Below are 16,947 nucleotides of genomic sequence, written 5' to 3'. Positions count from 1 at the left end.
CCCGATCCCCCCCGGGCGGGCTGGGCTGGGCTCCGCAGTGGCGCGAGGAGGGAGGGAGGGGCGGGGGGGGCCCGCGCGCCCGCGCGGCGGGGGCGCGCGCGGGGCGCAGAGGCGGCAGCCAAGATGGCGGCGCGGGTGGCGCAGGGGCCGGCAGCCCGCGGGCGCGCCTAGGCCGCGGGGCCCCCCCCTCCCTTTCCCCCCCCTTTCCCCCCATCCCGGGCGGGCTCCCCCCGCCGTCGCGGCCCCCCCCCCTCCCCCCTTCCCCTCCCTCCCCCCCCTCCCCCTCCGGCGGCGCGGCGGCCGGCAGGATGCTGCCCTCGCAGGAAGCCTCCAAGCTCTACCATGACAACTACGTGCGGAACTCGCGCGCCATCGGCGTGCTCTGGGCCATCTTCACCATCTGCTTCGCCATCATCAACGTGGTGGTCTTCATCCAACCCTACTGGGTGGGCGACAGCGTCAACACGCCCAAACCCGGTTACTTCGGGCTGTTCCACTACTGCGTGGGCAGCGGGCTGGCGGGCCGGGAGCTGTCGTGCCGCGGCTCCTTCACCGACTTCAGCACCATCCCCTCGGGCGCCTTCCAGGCGGCGGCCTTCTTCGTGCTGCTCTCCATGGTGCTGACGCTGGGCTGCATCACCTGCTTCGCCCTCTTCTTCTTCTGCAACACCGCCACCGTCTACAAGATCTGCGCCTGGATGCAGCTGCTGGCAGGTACCCACCGCCCCCCCCCCCCCCCCCCCCCGACGGATATCAGGCCCCAAAGGGTTTTCTCTGGGTATTTGGGGGGGGCGGGATGCGGGGTTCGCCGGGATGGCAGTGCCGAGTGCGGGGCAGCGAGCGCTGGCGGTCCAGGCGCTGGTAGAGGGGCCCCTGGTCGTGGGGAACGCTAGGATTGCTCAAAGAAGCTGGGATGGGTCCAAGCACTGCGGGGACACGGTTCCAGGAACCAGCCCAGTGGCTTCCTGGGACACCCAGGACAGGCACTAGCCCTGACAGAGTACTGGGAATGGGCACCAGCTCGGGGCATTGGCACCCAGGGCTCCCCAGGCACTGGTATCAGGGCCCCTGGCCACAAGGAACACCAGGGTTGCCTGAGAATCGTAGAATCACTCTATGATAGAATGATAGAATGATTCTATGGTATCAGGGCCCCTGGCCACAAGGAAGACCAGGGTTGCCCGAGAAGGCTGGGCTGGGTACAAGTACTGTGGATCCATAGGACATCCCAGATGGGAAGCAGCCCCAGGACATGCCAGGGCTTCCTGAGACACCCAGGCCTGGCACTAGTCCTGACAGAGCACCAGGAAGAGGTTCCAGCTCTAGGCACTGGCACCCGGGGCTTCCGAGGCAGAGGTTGGCTGCAGGAAACACCATGGTTGCTCAAGGAAGCTGGGCAGGGTACAAGCACTGCAGGGCCTTGGGGCATCCCAGCCAAGAACTGTCCCCAGGGCACCCCAGGGCTTCCTGGGACACCCAGGCCAGGCACTGGCAGTGACAGAGCACCAGGAATGGGCATCAGTTCTGGGCACTGGACTCCCCAGGCAAGATATGACCCCATGAAAACACGGGGCTCCCTGGGACGCAGAGGGGAAGCTGGATCAGGGACCCACCTCAGGGGGCCCCAGAACAGGCACCAGCCCTGGGACACCTGGACAGCCTGGAACACCCCAGGACAGCCAGGCCAGGCCATGGAGCACCCCAGGGGAGACCCTGGACCAGGGACCAGCCTTGGGGGCCCCCAGTAAAGGACCAGCTTTGGGACACCCTACAACAAGGGCTGTCTCACAGAGTCAAGGATGCCCTAGGGCACCCTGGACCTGGGACCAGCCCTCTGGGAACCCAGATCCCCCAGGGCACCCCACATCAGGGACTAGTCTCCCTGTCTACCCACCCTCAAGGGCATCCCTGAGCAAGCTCGTCCCCAGAGGATACCCACTTTAGGGGAACCCCCAGCCCCTGAAGGGACCCTGTCACTGACAGGAGCCCATGCATGGACCCCCCCTAGCCCTGTAAAAGCACCTGTGCACGAACAGACCATCCAGCTTCCCCTTAAAGACATGTCATGTCCAGGCCCCCCTCCCTCCAGCACCATGAACAGGCTGTGAGGACAGACCTTCCCCAGCTCTCTGCACAAGTACAGCACTTCCCACAGAAGGACACCACCCATTTACCTTCATATTTCCTCAGAAGTGACCACAGGCTCAAGTCCCGTCATTCCTCCCAAAAGTGGTCCTGTCTATAGCTCCTCCTCAGCTCCCTCCACAAAAGAAACTCCACCATAGATGTACCCCAACATCCTCATAGACTCACTCCTCAAAGGGACACCATACAATAACCCAAACTTCTCCCCAGAAAGGGACCTGATCCATATATTGATAAAGATCCCAAGTGTCCCCTTGTGCACAGACCTCCAAGCTGTCCTCACAGATGGTCTGTCCTTTTGGGAGAAAGGCCCTGAGAAGAGATGCTGAGCTTCCCCCAGTAGCGGGACCCTTCACCACATGTGGAAAGACATGGTGTTACTCCCCACTGCATACAAAGTGTGAATAGACCCAGAGCTCCCCATATTCCTTACAAAAGAACCCCAGTCTGCCCCCCCCCCTGGGAGGAGGGCCCTGGTCATTGATGTGGGAGGATACAGCCCCCCCCATGCTAGGGGCTTGCAGCTAGCCCAGCTCTCACCCTTGCAGCTGCCTTGGGCTGGAAAGCCTGACCTCTCCTCACCCAGGACCCCAGCCAGACCTGGAGCTGCTCTGGCTTATCGGGAAATTCCTTCATCTTTAATTTTCCCTGTCCCAAAGGTTTACTGGTTTCAGGCAAGCTCAGAGCCCAAATCCTACTGATCATCAGCAGCTTAATCAAGTGGCTTGGAGCGCCTGGGCAGTGCTGCTGCTGCGCAGGGAGCTGCCTGGTGGAGGGCACCGTACTGAAGGCAGCCCCGGGCTTCCTCCCCGGTGCCTCCTGTCCTTCCCCAGCTCAGGCTTGGGTGGCCACGGCAGCACCCTGCTGCTGTCACCAATAGGTACCTCTCGCCCTGCTCTGGGGCTTGTCCCTGCTCACACTTTGCACCTTGCGGCTACACTTGTGTTGCTCACAACTGCACTTGTAAGAACCCTGAATGCGTGGCTTGCTGGGGCCGTGGGCCAGCTCTCCTGGGCCCCAACTGGCCCAGGCTTGGCTTGGAGCTCTCCCAAAGCAGAATGGCTACGGGCCTTTCTGTGTCGGGGAAAGTCCAAGGCAGCATTAACAGAGACTTGACCATCCACCCTGCCCTGAGATGCGGCAGCACCAGAGAGTTTCTGTCCTGCAGGAGAGGCTGGTGTCACCATGAGGGAGGGCCAGGACACAGAGGTGGTGGGGTGGTGCTTCCCAGCAAGAGGGAGCCTCGTCTGGGGAGGCTGGGCAGGGCTGAACTTCCCTGGACATATCAGAGGCAGCCACAGGTGGATGTGTTTTACCTTGTGTGTGGAGAAGGAGCTGCCATGACCCATCATGGGCCAAATCCCACGGGCAGGGCAGGGACGTGGCCCGATGCAGGCTCCGTGGTGGCAAGCTTCGGAGATTCACCCGCCTGGGAAGTTGGAGGGATGCGCGAGAGCAGAGAGCTTGGAGGGGCAGAGAAGGGAAAGGCATTCCTCCTGCCTCAGTGAGATTTTAGCTGAAGGAGGACTTGCACCACTACAGCGGAAGCAACAGCAAGGCCCAAAGTTTCATAGTCTCACTGGTGAAAAACAGGGAAAAAAGGTGAAAGGCAGAGAGATGGGGCAGAGGTGGGTCCACCCTGTCCCTACGGGATGGGCAGTGCAGAATACAGGGCTGCTGAGCGAGGGCACGAATGGGCTCTTGAAAAATCAGGAGCTGGAAGGTGGGGGAGGAGGAGAGGAGGGGGGATCAGGAATTTGGTATCTCTTTCAAAAAAAAAAGTTTAAATTATCAATGTCTAATTAGCGGACAACAATCAAGGAAGGGTTTAATTAGAGCTTCACAGAAAGCTCCAGCTCAAAAGCCACTGCCCCCCTAGGAGTAAACTGGCTCTAATTAAGAGGAAAGACTGCTTTATTGCAAATAGAAACATAGCCATCTGCCCTGTTCAAAATCCCAGTAACGCAAAACTGGAGATTTTGCTAAATCCTTCTGTTATAAAACCAGAAATAGGCCTTTAACATGAACACATCAACAACTGTATGACTGACAGCACCCTGATGCCACCCCAGTCCTCAACATTAATGGAAGAGCTCCTTCAGAAAGTCCCACGGGATGATGCTTACTTGAAGAAAAACGAGCTGTATGGGTGATCCCTCTCGTCCACCCTCCGTGGAGGGCAGGTACAGGAGCGAGGTAAAGGCAGCTGGGCTGATTTTGTGGATGTCTCAATGCCAGCGACCTCTCTGGAGACCAGAGCACGGGAGCACACTTACACCACCACCACCACGCGCTGAGGTGGCTGCCCAGGAGCCTGAACGTTTCCTCTGATTCCCTAATTCTCTGCTGTAACGGAAGACCCGGTCACCCTGTGAGTTAACTCCGAGCTTTGAACAAAGTTGTCCTGGTGTCCGGCACTAATGCTGGAGCGAGAGACCCCAGCCACCTCCGCGTGACATCGCACCCACGTGCCTCCGTGAGGACGGTCACTGAGCAGGTCCAGGGCTCTGTTTTCAAGCAAGGGCTTTGGTTTTGTACTTACAATCTACTGAGGATCCAATAGGCAGCCAGCTGAGCTCTCTTGCGCGGAGGAAGTGCCTACCAACGTTTGAAGGTGTTTCCCTGTGCTTCAAGCCTGGCGGTCGGTGTGGTGACACCTCCCAGCTCCCTTGGGCCAGGCTCAAGCGCGACGTGTGGGGCACCTTCCACCCCAGGCCGTGCCACTGGCCAGGGGGTTTGTCTTTATCGGTGGCACTTTGGAGTTAACTGTGCCATGTCCAGACACCTTGCCCGATGGAGAATGTCATCGTACATATCCATCTCAGCCCTTTTCTCCCTTGGGAGCTCTTTCAGAGCTACACTCACCTCTCAGGTGAGCTCTTCCCAACCACCAGTGTGTGAACTGGGAGCAGAGGCAGAGCCTTGATCAGCAGCTTCACTGGCTGCACCTGAGCTGCGTTTGCCACCACCTGAGTTGGGACCCCTGCTGAGCCATGTCAGGATGGGCTCATCTTCCCAACTGGGACTTGCTGGAGAGACAGCTCCTCTTGGAGAGAGTTTGAGGTTTCAAAAAAATTGTTTTCGTGTGTATAAAAGTCATTCATTGAAATTCTTAATGAAAAAATGAGACACAGATACCACTGCTCCAAACCAGTGAGGAGCATAACTGGGACAGCTGCTGGGAATGAGGACGAAGTAGCGTCAAACCCTTTCTCTGCCCAAGGGAGAAATATCGCCAATATATGATCTTCCAGGTGAATCGCTTCCACCTGCTGACCTTGCAGCAAAAAGAAGACATCACTGCAAAAAAACTTTGCATTTGCTGAATTACCGGCTTCTGGCCCCTAAAAAGCCTTTGCTGAAGATTTCTTCTCTCCTCCCCCTGCCACTCCTGTCATGTAGCGGGGACCCTCGTGTCTGTCCAGCGCCTTGTGCTCCGCTGGAGCCGGCCCTGGGCTTTGCAAGGCAGCGTAACCCTCCTGGAGTAGCTGTTAATGTGCCTCTGGACCCGCAGGGAGGGCCTGAGCCGGGCGTTTCAGAGCTGCTCGTGTCCTGGAGCTCACATCCCTTAACTCTTGTTCCAGATAAAGTAACTGTCAGTTCTGATTCATACGAACTCGTAACTCTATTCTGAATCCTGCTGATTTTTTTGGCTCAGAAACAGCCCGTGGAGCAAAATGCCATAAGGGAGCTCCTGTCTGTGTAAATGGCCAGTGCTAGCCATCTTGAGCACGCTGCCTTTAGTTTTCATTTATTTTTGAGGGATTTCTATTTTTAGGAGGGCCGGGGCTGTGTTTGTCCCCTTTCCTTCTAGTGCTCAGTTCTCAGGTTTCCTACAGCCACTCCAGACTCCAGAGTCACAGCACAGACCCTGTTTCCAGCGGGGGTTTGGGGCTGGTGTGATTCTGTGAAAACTAAGGCGAGAAATGCTGGTTTCTCCAGGGCCAGAGCCCCAGCAGGATCCCGCAGGCAGCCCTGCAAACTGCAGCCGGTTCGTCCTCCCTCTGCATACACCCTGCCCCGGTGATCACCAAAATGCCCAGTATCAAATCTTGTCTTTCCAACGGGGAAAACGCTGGCAAAGGGAGTTGGAGGCCAGGGCGTGGGGGAGGGATGGCAGCTCTGGGGTGTGACAAAGCAGCTGGCAGTGGGGACTGGCACTACACCTTCAGAAGAACAAGAATTAAAAGCAAAATGGACGGGAGCTGGGTTATATTTTTCCTCTTTAATAGTGGCTCTTGTAGGAGTCATCACTTGGTGTTTTTCATGCGGTTGCAAGGCGTAGAAATAGGCTGTTTTAAAGAAACCCAAGGTTTTCCTGAGGGTCTGCAAGGGACCTCGGGGCATTTGGAGGCAGGTGCTGTCAGAAGGGTGCCACGGGCAGAGGGACGGGCAGGCAGAGCCCCATCCTCACACCCCTCAGACCTGCTGCGAGGGGCTTGTTGAAGAGGGCAGCGCTGAGGCCTGTCGACCATATGGGGATCCCCTCCTTGTTCTTGCTCTGCATGTCAATGTCGCTCCTTGCTACAGGCATGGGAAGGTGTTTCCAGGACATCGGGCAGCCTGGGGACACGTGGAAAAGGGAATTGCTTGTGACAGAGCAGAGGACTCAGTTTGCTGCTGGGGACATGTAGGAGAGGCGGGAAGAGGGGAGCGTTGCGCTGCCTGCCTTCGGTGGTGGTGGCACAGCCACGGCCACTTCCCAGGGAGCTGCAGTGGGAAGAGGCCGGTCACCCTCGGGCAGAGGTGTTGGGGTACATGTGGTGATTTGGGCATGCTCCTTTGCTCTGGTAGTAAATCTGTAGTTTAATTCTCTTTGGCAAACAGGAGGTGAGGTCCTGGAGTTGCTCCGTGGGCCAGGGAACAGGCTCCCCTTGCCCTGGTGCCAGGGCAGAGTGGACACACGGGGACAGGAGGGACCAGGGCAGGCAGGCGCAGGCTAGAGCTAGCCCCAGTGCTCTGACAGTGGCCATGGCTACCTGTCCCCCATGGCTGCCTTGTGACAACCTGCTGCACCGGTGGCTCCGGTGTGTTTTTCCTGTACCTTTTTGAGCTGCTTTCACCTTAAACTCTGTCTCTTGGATCCTCCACAAGTGCTGTAGCCCTCCCACACGTTAATCTGCTGCCTCCTGCATCGCTGCCCCATCCTGCCATGTTTGGGACCTGCTGGTGTCCTGGGAGACCCTCACACATGCAGCTGCAGTGTTTGCAGAGCAGCAAGCTCTGGGTGAGCTCCTGGATGCACCTGGAGCCCAAATAAATGCTCAGAATTGCAGATGAAATACCGATGCTTGCAGAGTGCAAGGAAAGACCCGGGAGCTGCTGTTCTGCTCCTGCGAGGGACTGACCGAGGGCCATGCATAAAAGCCGGGTGCCTGCCCAAGCCTTTGCTGGGTCAGGTAAAATTAGCACCTGATTTTTTTTTTTTTTCTTACATCTGCCACCTTCTGCCACACTGGAGCGTGGCCCTTTTCTCTCTCGGGCTGTCGTTGAGGGCTGCTGCCCACCCAGGAGTGCTTTCCTCTGGCCTCACCCCGCACTTGTGGCTCTTCTCTCCTCCTCACTGATTTCAGCAGAGCTGTTACAGCTGTGCCCATTTCCAGGCTGGGTCGTGCCAGCCTGACCAGCACTGTCAGGGCAAAATCACCCCCTCGCCGGGGATGGCCACAGAGCTCCTTAGTTTTTTTCACAGCTGCAGTGCACCGGGAGCTCAGTGGATCCTAAAATCCTCTTGGCATCTTTCCTGGGAAGACTTTCTGACACAGATCTGCCGCTTCTCCTCATCTTTAATTCAGGCCCTTGGCTGAATTAAATGCCATCTAGCTCCGAGGTGCCCAGGCTAGCAGGCAAGCTGGGTTGCTCCTCACCATTTACCGTGCAGCGCACAGCGTTGGTGCCGATTATACATTTCCTTCCAGAGGGGATGGTTTTGGGTTGGTCCTCGGTGGCCATGCTCGGCTGGGAGTCCCCGGTGACAATGTGCCAGAGATGCCAGTTTGTCAGCTCCTCGTGCAGGCACCGCGCCGTGTGGTCATGCGGTGCCAGGGTGGCACAGGGGCTGTGTACGGTGGTAAATCAGCTTGCAGAGCTCATTTCTGTCTGCAAAGATGCTTTTACCGAGCAGGTTTGTAATGTGGATGGAGGAGGCAGAGACCAGGCAGCAGCTGTATCAGAAATAGTGTGGCCAGCAGGGATGGGGAAGGGATCTTGCCCCTGTACTCAGCACTGGTGAGGCCGCACCTCAATGACTGGGTTCAGTTTTGGGCCCCTCACTCCAAAAAGGCCATTGAATGACTCAAGCGTGTCCAGAGAAGGGCAACGGAGCTGGTGCAGGGTCTGGAGCACAGGACTGATGGGGAGCGGCTGAGGGAACTGGGGGGGTTTAGTCTGGAGAAGAGGAGGCTGAGGGGAGACTTCATGGCCCTCTACAACTCCCTGAAAGGAGGGTGCAGAGAGGGGGGATGAGTCTCTTGACCCAAGGAACAAGCGCCAGGACAAGAGGGAATGGCCTCAAGCTGCGCCAGGGCAGGGTCAGACTGGCTCTTAGGAAGGATTTCTTTGCAGAAGGGGTTGTTGGGTGTTGGAATGGGCTGCCCAGGGCAGGGGGGGAGTCCCCATCCCTGGAGGGGTTGAAGAGTCGGGCTGACCCAGGGCTGAGGGATCTGGTGGAGTTGAGAACGGTCAGTGTGAGGTTCATGGCTGGACTGGAGGATCTTCAAGGGCTTTTCCAACCCAGATGATTCTGTGATTCCATGGTATGACGTGCCAGTGCGTGGGCTGCTGAGGGCGACTCGCCTCAGTGTCCCTGCCCTTTCCTGCGGAGAGCAGTCAGCTCATTGGGATGTGAGGCCTGTGCCCAGTCCTGCTGAGAAGCCCTGTGCCAGCCTGGCGCTCGCTTTTCCCCACTCCTGGGATTTCCCTTCCCTACCAAGAGCAGTTAAAAGTGCACTTCAGCACCCCGAGAGCTTGCCAGCTGGACCACCAGCTGCCCGGCCCTGTGTGGCACACTTGTGCCTGACAAGGTGTTTGCTGTCCCTCCAGCAATAAGGGACAGGGAGGTACTTTGTTACTTGTGTGGGCTCAAGCCTCTCGGTTCTTCCCTAACCCAGGACAAAAATCCCTAACCTAGGCCTCCCTAACCCAGGACAAAAATACTTGCAGGGTACCCCAGCCACTCTCCAACATCATTAATATTTTTAGCCTTCGCAGCTGATACAGGGAGCCTGTAGTTAGAGAAAAATGTCGCCTCCTTACCTTGACAGTCATGCGTTTTGTCTCATTTCCCTTCCCATTCATCCCGGAGCTCCCTGACGTCTCCCCGCACACGGAGCACACGGGACGGAGACGCGCTGGGAGCGGTGCCTGCAGGCTGCGAGGCGGTCGGCTGCGGGGGTTCCTGGGGACGGCGACTCTCTTGGCAGGCAGCATCCCTGCCTGCAGCGTGCGGGGAGCTCCTGCCCACACTCGGAGAGCCTGCAGTGAGGAGGAAAACCCGTGGGGAACCCCCGATCCTGTGGTTGATGCTGGAAGAAACCAAGACCTTGAAGTCCCCATGGGCATGTGGGCCAGGTTTGGGGCAGCCACGTGCAAACGCCGTCCCCTGGGGCAGCGGTGGCTGTCATCCCCTGTGTCTCTTGACTATCGTGAAGTCACGGCGCTGCTACCCCCTATGTCTGCTCTGACGCTTCCCCCTCCTCTCCCCCTTGCAGCTCTCTGCCTGGTGCTGGGCTGCATGATCTTTCCCGACGGCTGGGATGCAGAGACCATACGGGACATGTGCGGGGAGAAGACGGGGAAGTATTCCCTGGGCGACTGCTCCGTGCGCTGGGCTTACATCCTGGCCATCATTGGCATCCTCAACGCCCTCATCCTTTCCTTCCTGGCCTTTGTCCTCGGCAACCGGCAGAACGATCTGCTGCACGAGGAGCTCAAGACAGAGAGCAAAGGTGAGCGCTGCGCTGCCGGGGGGTCCGAGCCACAGCCCTGGGGGGGATCCCAGGTGGGAATTAGCCTGGACGATCAGCCCCTCCCAAGCGAGGGTCCCGCGGGCTTAACTGCCACCTGCAAAGCGAGGCAGGCTGGGGAGGGTGGGAGTGGGCTGCCGAGCACCGGCCCGGCCTGACGCCCTTTCTTCTGTTTCCACAGATTTTGTCGGCACTGCGGTAAGTCCTGAGTGTCACTGTCCTGTCCCCTAACCCTGACCGTGTGGCCTGTCTGGATGTGACCGTGCGGGATGGAATGGGATGGGATGGGATGAGGGGGACGGCAGCTGTGCGGGCCAGCGGCGACAAGAGGGCGATGGGGAAGGGAGGCAGCAGGGATAGGCGTGGGCCATACTGGTGGTACGATGGCGCGATGAGGCCTGCCCCATGCCGGCCCCGACCCACTGTGCTCTCCCTGCAGAGGATATAAGGCCGAGAGCCCGCAGCAAGACCCTCTTCCCACGGCCGGCAGCCTGGGCGCTCCCTCCCTGTCCTGCCCTTCGTCTGCTGCCAGCGGCCACGCAGTGTCCCGCGCCGCCCCCCGGGCCCCGCTGCCCGCGCCGGGGACGTGCCGGCCGCTCACCGCCTCCACAGCCACCTCCATGTCCACGCCGGCACCGCCATCCCACGCACCCCGCCAGCTCTGCACCCCCCGCCGCCTGCGGGCCGCCGCCGGGGGAGGATGCCCCAAACCCGCTTCGTTCGAGAACAGCGTCCAACTGCGGTTTTGTTTCAAGGAAAAAACACTCTCCGAGTTTTTAACAGATTTCTACATTCCCAGGACTCCCAACCCGCTGCCTCCCACCTGAACGCGCGCCCAGTGATGCCCCGTGCCGGCTGCTCCGGGCCCTGGCCCTCTCCCCGCTCCCATTTTGTACAGCTCCGTGATCCTGTCTCCACAGCCGGGGGACCCAGCGGCCGGGACGAGGCCCAACCCCTACTTTTATGTGTAAATTCATATTCTCTAAACAGGGTAAAGTGACTCGAGCCCCCTCGCCCCACTGCCCCAGGACACACTGTCTCCCGGCACGTGGCCGGGGCTGCAGGCTGCCGCTTGCTCCCCCCAGCACGGGGACTGCGGGGGCCTCGCTGCTGCCGGCCGCTGGGACACCTGACTTGCGCCGCCGCTGAATGTAAGCCCTGGTAAGTGGGAGCAGCTGAATATACACCCCCCCCCCGGGTGGGCGCAGGAGGACCCCTCCGCCAGCCCCTGCCCCGAGCCGGCCGCGGGCTATTGCCAAACGCCTTCCCTCCCCGTCCCCATACGGTGCTTTATCTCCACTGGTCATGGCAAGGCTCTCCCTGCCACGCGGCGTGGCCAAGGAGGAGGGACCCAGGCACTGCTGTGCCCACCCCGCCAGCCTGGCCGCGTCTGCTCGCTGCACCTCGCTGGCCTGCGGTGATGGCCCGCGGGGAGCTGGCGGGCGGCAGCTGCCCGGGGCAGCGCTGAGCCCGGCAGCCCGCGAGCACAACCCAGCCTCAAACACACCCACGCAGCACCCAACAGCCGGCACCAACACCCTCCCTGGCACCCAAGAGCTGGGTTGTGGCTCTGCTGGCCAGACTGGGGTGGGGGGGGCTTCCCAGGGTCCCGGCCGCCGGGGGCTCGGGTTGCCACCGCAGCCCTTGCAATGCAATAAAGTCCTCAGCACCGGCCACGTCTCAGTGCGAGTAGCCGGGGGCTGTTTGCAGGGCCCTCAGCTCCCCAGAGAGCGACAGGCTGGGGGATCGCGGCGGGGTCCCTGGCAGAGCTGGACCCAGGCACTAGACAAGACCTGGGAGTGGGGCCGAGCCAAGCGTGGGGAGCAGAGCGGGACCAAGGCCCCAGGAAGGGCAGCCCTGGGTGTAGGAGCCGTGGCAATGGGGCAGGGCCATGGCACATGGAGTTTGGCAACGAAGGGAAGCATCGCCCAGCCCAGCGAGCCAGGGTGCCCGGGGCTGGCGGGAGCAGGTAAGTTGCGCCCCGAGGCCCTGCGGGGTGGCAGTGAGGGATGGAGCTGTGCCAAAACACTGGCTGGAAGCCAAAGTCACCTGGGACAGCGTGTCCTGGCGGCCACGAGCCCGGTGGTGCCCATGTCCCTCTGGCAGCCGCCTACCTGGAGCAAGGCCGGTGGGAGCCCCCTGTGCCCAGCAGCGCCCGGGTCTTGTCAGCTTGAGTGCTGTTGCCGGCTGAATTGGAAAAACAAATGAAGAAAATCAGTGGAGAAAGGAATACAGTAGCTGTAATATATCTGTATTTTAGTACAAAGTTTGATACGGTGTTTCACAAAACCTTATTGAAAAATATAATTCAAACCAGACGAGCTCGGAGCCCTGTGGTGTGGGGAGGATTGGGACGGGCTCCTCCAGGCACTACTGATAAAGATGAGATGGTTTGCAAGGAGCTCGAAGGAGCCGGTGTGTGGGCACTGGCCATGGCATGGCTACACGGGGTGGGGAGAGCGGCCGGGTTGGGCCTCAGAGCTGTGGTGGGGAACCCACCCTGCAGGGCTGACTCCCCGTCCACACAAGGGGGCTCTGGGCAAAGCGAGGCCCTGGGGAAAGGGTCTGTCCCACCCCGTGGCAAGGCTGGAGGTGGGGTGGGGGTCCCATCTCATCGCTAGTTGTGTTCCAGCCCTCCCCTTCTGCCTGTCCCTGGGTCCCCACAGAGCACCACGGGCAGGCTGTCGGCTCGGGCTGACACAGGCTGGTAGGAGCCTCCTGAAATAGAGCAATTTCCCACGTCTTGATGGAAAAACAACTCCCATGGCCCATCAGTTCAATGCCAGGCTCTGGAAGAGGGGCAGGGGCGGCTTCCCAAGCACGAGGGCAGCCTGGGGACCTCTTGGATATCTGGAAAGCTTTGGCCAGCTCTGGCCTCCCTGGTACAGGACACGCTCAGAGCCCGGGCGAGCCCCGTGCAGGCACACGGGATGGAGGAGAGGCTGAGGGCTGGGCTTGGTCAGCCTCTGGGAGAGGAAGGGAGAGCTTTGCTGCTGCCCACGGCTGCATCAGGGGAAGGCGCAGGGATGGAGCCACTCTTCTGGGGGATGCAGGGGGACAGGACGAGCCACAAGACACCGTCCCACAAGGTGTCGGGGCACATTTTCATGGTGAGGATGGTGGAACGCAGGAGGCGATGGGCACCTTTGAGGAGCAGCACCTGGAGGCACAGCTGGCAGAGGCTCTGCCCACCTCAGGCTTCCTAAGGAAGAGCTGAGAAGTACAAAAACTGAACACCCCGAGCACCAGCACAACCAGAAACCAGGTGCAGGGGACATCCTCCCCACCCTTCTCCTGAGCCAGCAGAAGAGCAGCAGCGCAGCCACAATCTCACAACCCCAGGCAGGAAGCTCAGGGCATTTCCCTCTCCACAGGAACGGCGGCTCCCAGAGCAGCCCCTGGAATGTTGGCAAAAAGCAGAGCTGCAGGGCTGCTCCTGCGAGGTTTCATCTACACTGCAGGGACAGGGAAGAGACACCAACATGCACCCCCCATCGCCCCGGGCACCAGCACTCAAGCTGGTAAGGAAACAAAAGAAACTTTCAAAAATACTGTTTTTCAAGTTAAGTATTTTTATTATCAAAATTATTACATCTCTTGTGAAAGTTCAAATGTTACAGCATGGTGTAAAAACTCCACTAGAGTAAGAAGCTACAGCCCCCACCTTTCCAAGAGCTTTCCAGGGTCCCTCCCTCCTGCCCCCCTGCTGCGCCCGAAGGTGCCGGCGCCTCTGGGCAGGGCCCCCCCGGCCCCCTCCCGCCGCCCGGCAGGGCAGAGCCCGCCTGCCCCGTGCTGTTCAGAGCACGGAAGGGGAGGCTGCACCCCCAGGGCTAAGCCGAGTGAAGTTTACACCTATTTTATACAGTATACAGACACCCAACTGTGGGGTGACAAGTTCCATCCCAACACGCTCACAGCCAGACAGTGTGAGAAAGTTACTCTTTGTTTCAATATTTTAAAAGTCTCCCCTAGGTTGAACAAACACCTGATTTCAACTGTGAATTAGAGAAACCTGTAACAGTCCTAAAAAAAGGAAGAAGACTGTGCATCTGAAAAGACAGGGGAGACAGACTCACAGCATTATGTTATCCAAGAGAAAGGAGAAGTTCCACTGCAGCACCAGGGATGACACCTGTCGTATATTAGCTAACCTACTATGGTTATAACTGAATATAAAATTAGATAAATAAAAACACGCCCGATATTACAGTAAACAAGTGAGAAAGAAGCTGGCAATCGTATGGAATCGAACAGACAGCGCACTGTGTCTGGGCTGGCTCCGCTGCCACGCTCGGCGGGTGACGGCGGCTGGGAAAAACGTCCCGCAGAGCCAGCGCCGCGCCGGAGCCTCTGGCTCGGCCCAGCCCGGGGTCCCCACCGAACACCCCTACAACACCCCCTCTCCGCAGCCCCCCGTTCCTCCGCCAGGCAGCACCCTCCCACCCTCCGTGTGCCACAGCATCACTTTTATTTCTCGGGGTCCCCCGGTCACCCCGCAGCGTGTCTGCGCACCGGCAGCCAGAGAAACACCCCCCCTGTCCCAGTGTGGTGGCAGCACCGCCCCAGCGACGTCCCGTTTCCCAGACCCGCGAGGGCTGTGGCGATCGCGCCCCGTCGCAGCAGCACGCGACAGTGCATCCCAGATCCTTTGCAGCGACAGGCACACACACTCCAACTCCCACCCCCCCCCCCCACACCCCCTCCCAGCCCCTCACCCCGTGCTAGTTCACATTTGCGGAGACTCTGTTGTCCTGGAAAAAGCTCCGACCGTGGCAGTCGTGACCCAGGCCCAAAGGCAGCCGTGTGCGCTCATCTGCTTGTGACTGGAATGATCGTAACGGATTAAAGCCCTCCCCAGAACACACTGAGAACCTGACCTATAAAGAGAGCTTTGGGATTGGAGTTCAACTTCCCCCAACGTTTTCTTTAAACTGCTTTCCTATTCCAAAAGATGTCCGTACTGCGTGAGTGACTATGGCCATGGGCACGGACAAGAGACAGAGGCTGCACCACAGTCATTGCACTTGAACCATTTGCCTTTTTTTTTTTTTTTTTTTTTTTTTTTTGCAATGTACCCAACACGTCAGGGAACAGCTTTGCTACAGTCTCTGCCTCAGAGAAATCTGTGTTCTCCTACAAGGCCAGAGGCCAATACTGCTCACAAATCTCACCCGTGCATATCAGACCTCAGCCTCTGACCCCTGGCACCCCAGCATCAGGTGCAAGCTCCCAACACTGGCCCAGGAGCCACTTCCAGAGGTGACTGGAAGGAGCTATGGGCAAGTTTTGTCCTCCTGGAGTCCAGGCAGCCCTAGGAAAGTCCTGTTTGAGTCTTTACTCCAGAACCTTGAAGCTGCTGAAGTCTGTACTGATGGACACTGCTTCCCCCGCGGTGCGGATAGTGTTGTGCATTGGAAATCACGGCCCCCCGGGAGCCCTGGTAGAGAACAGACTGCCCAGAACTGGGTAAACTGATAGTCCGCAAGTCTGACTGTAGTGACCTAGCACTTTGGGGAGCGGAGGAGGAGCCTGACGCGCCCGTGCAGGGCTGGGAGCCCGACTCGGAGGAAAGAGAGTCCACAGCCGACTGCTGTGCTGGGCTGGCAGCAGCAGCAGGGCAGCTCTTCTTGAGGAGGCTGCTGCTGCCGCTGCCAGAGTGCTGCTGGCTGCTGTAATACCCCGAATTCCCTGCAAACAGGGCAGAGGAGTCTGTGGAGAGCGAGTGGGCAGGGCTGGAGTAGGAGGTGGAGGAGAGGGATGTTTCTGAGGAACCGTGAGAGAGGCTGTGTCCTGTCCTCTGTGCTGCTGTTCGATAGCTGTATCCAGGAGAGGGAGTGAGGTGGCCTCTGTAGGGGGAGGAACTCTGCTGGAGAAGGGTCTGCGATTCTGCCTGGGGACTGTCAGACTGCAGGAGCTGAATAAATTGGTGGGGAGAAAAAAAAAAAAAAAAGAAAGGGCACATCAGACTGACTTCCCCATTTCCTACCTCCTTCTCATGCCGAAGGTGCTTAATGTAGCAGGACTGGGAAGAACTGGCAGCCAAACCCAGTTTCCCCCCTAATCCTGTTAAAAGCTTTATTTCAGAATAGGCAGATAATATAGGAAAGGATTTACCTGGTAGCTGTATCGAGAAGGACTGTAAACTGCTGGTCCTTTGTGGGCTTCTGGAGTGTCTCCTTCTGCTGTGTCTGCAATGTACAGGCAAGATGTTAAACCTCTGGACCGAGGCCACAGCAGTTCCCTCTCAAAGACACCTGCACACACCCCAGCCGCCTTGTTCTGCATCCAGCTATGGCTGAGACAAGAGAGGCTTCACCAGCCATCAGTGTTTCAGAAGCTGAAGAACCCTAGCAAAAGGCAACTGGAAAACCTTAACGTGTATAAACCAGCCAGACGCATTAGGAACTGCTGCTTCCCTTGATCCAGCTCCCTCTGGTTTAGCGCAAAGCTCGCCTGCCTTGGACCAGCCTATCTGAAGGGGCACACTGGTGACACCACAGACACAGCCTGGGCTCCCGCGGCTCCTCAAAAGGATACAGGAGGCAGAAGATAGTTTCTAAGGACTCAGCAATTCTCCGCTTGGCCTCGGTCACAGGAATCCGCACGGGCTACAGTTACACAGCTGGGGAGATAAAACTGTCCCTTCCGAGTTTCACTAAGGTCAAATGCCGGGTTCTGCACTTGGGCCACAACGACCCCCAGCAGCGCTACAGGCTTGGGGAGGAGTGGCTGGAGAGCTGCCAGACAGAGAGGGACCTGGGGGGGTTGACTGATAATGAGTCAGCAGTGTGCCCAGGTGGCCAAGAAGGCCAATGGTATCCTGGCTTGTATCAGCAAT

General features: G+C 58.8%; 2 protein-coding genes across 2 annotated transcripts in view; one reads left to right on the top strand and one right to left on the bottom strand.

Annotated features, from left to right (window-relative positions):
* The first annotated feature begins 269 nt into the window (after positions 1-269).
* LHFPL4 (LHFPL tetraspan subfamily member 4) lies at positions 270-12,430 on the top strand. Its single transcript, XM_074878925.1, has 4 exons — positions 270-714; positions 9,855-10,091; positions 10,291-10,307; positions 10,549-12,430. Exons 1-4 carry the CDS (start codon positions 309-311, stop codon positions 10,555-10,557), a joined length of 669 nt encoding a protein of 222 aa, XP_074735026.1. The 5' UTR covers positions 270-308; the 3' UTR covers positions 10,558-12,430.
* A 1,228-nt stretch (positions 12,431-13,658) lies between these two features.
* The window catches only part of SETD5 (SET domain containing 5), a 69,857-nt gene continuing 66,568 nt past the window's right edge, over positions 13,659-16,947 (bottom strand). The window contains exons 23-24 of the mRNA XM_074878919.1: positions 16,224-16,297; positions 13,659-16,023 (exon numbers count right to left, since the gene is read on the bottom strand). Coding sequence (XP_074735020.1) covers positions 15,421-16,023; positions 16,224-16,297 — 677 coding nt within the window. The 3' untranslated portion in view covers positions 13,659-15,420. The remainder of the gene's footprint in view (positions 16,024-16,223; positions 16,298-16,947) is intronic.

The sequence above is a fragment of the Strix uralensis genome, chromosome 10 (genome assembly GCF_047716275.1).
Source record: "Strix uralensis isolate ZFMK-TIS-50842 chromosome 10, bStrUra1, whole genome shotgun sequence".
Lineage (NCBI taxonomy): Eukaryota > Metazoa > Chordata > Aves > Strigiformes > Strigidae > Strix > Strix uralensis.
Note: the sequence above shows the minus strand (reverse complement) of the source record. Positions and strands in the feature narration are given on the sequence as shown.

Bases quoted from the DNA above. Each gene is read 5' to 3' on its own strand.
- LHFPL4 (XM_074878925.1), top strand. From the start codon at position 309: ATGCTGCCCTCGCAGGAAGCCTCCAAGCTCTACCATGACAACTACGTG. The intron at 715-9,854 runs GTACCCACCGCC...TCCCCCTTGCAG, and splicing joins CTGGATGCAGCTGCTGGCAG to CTCTCTGCCTGGTGCTGGGC.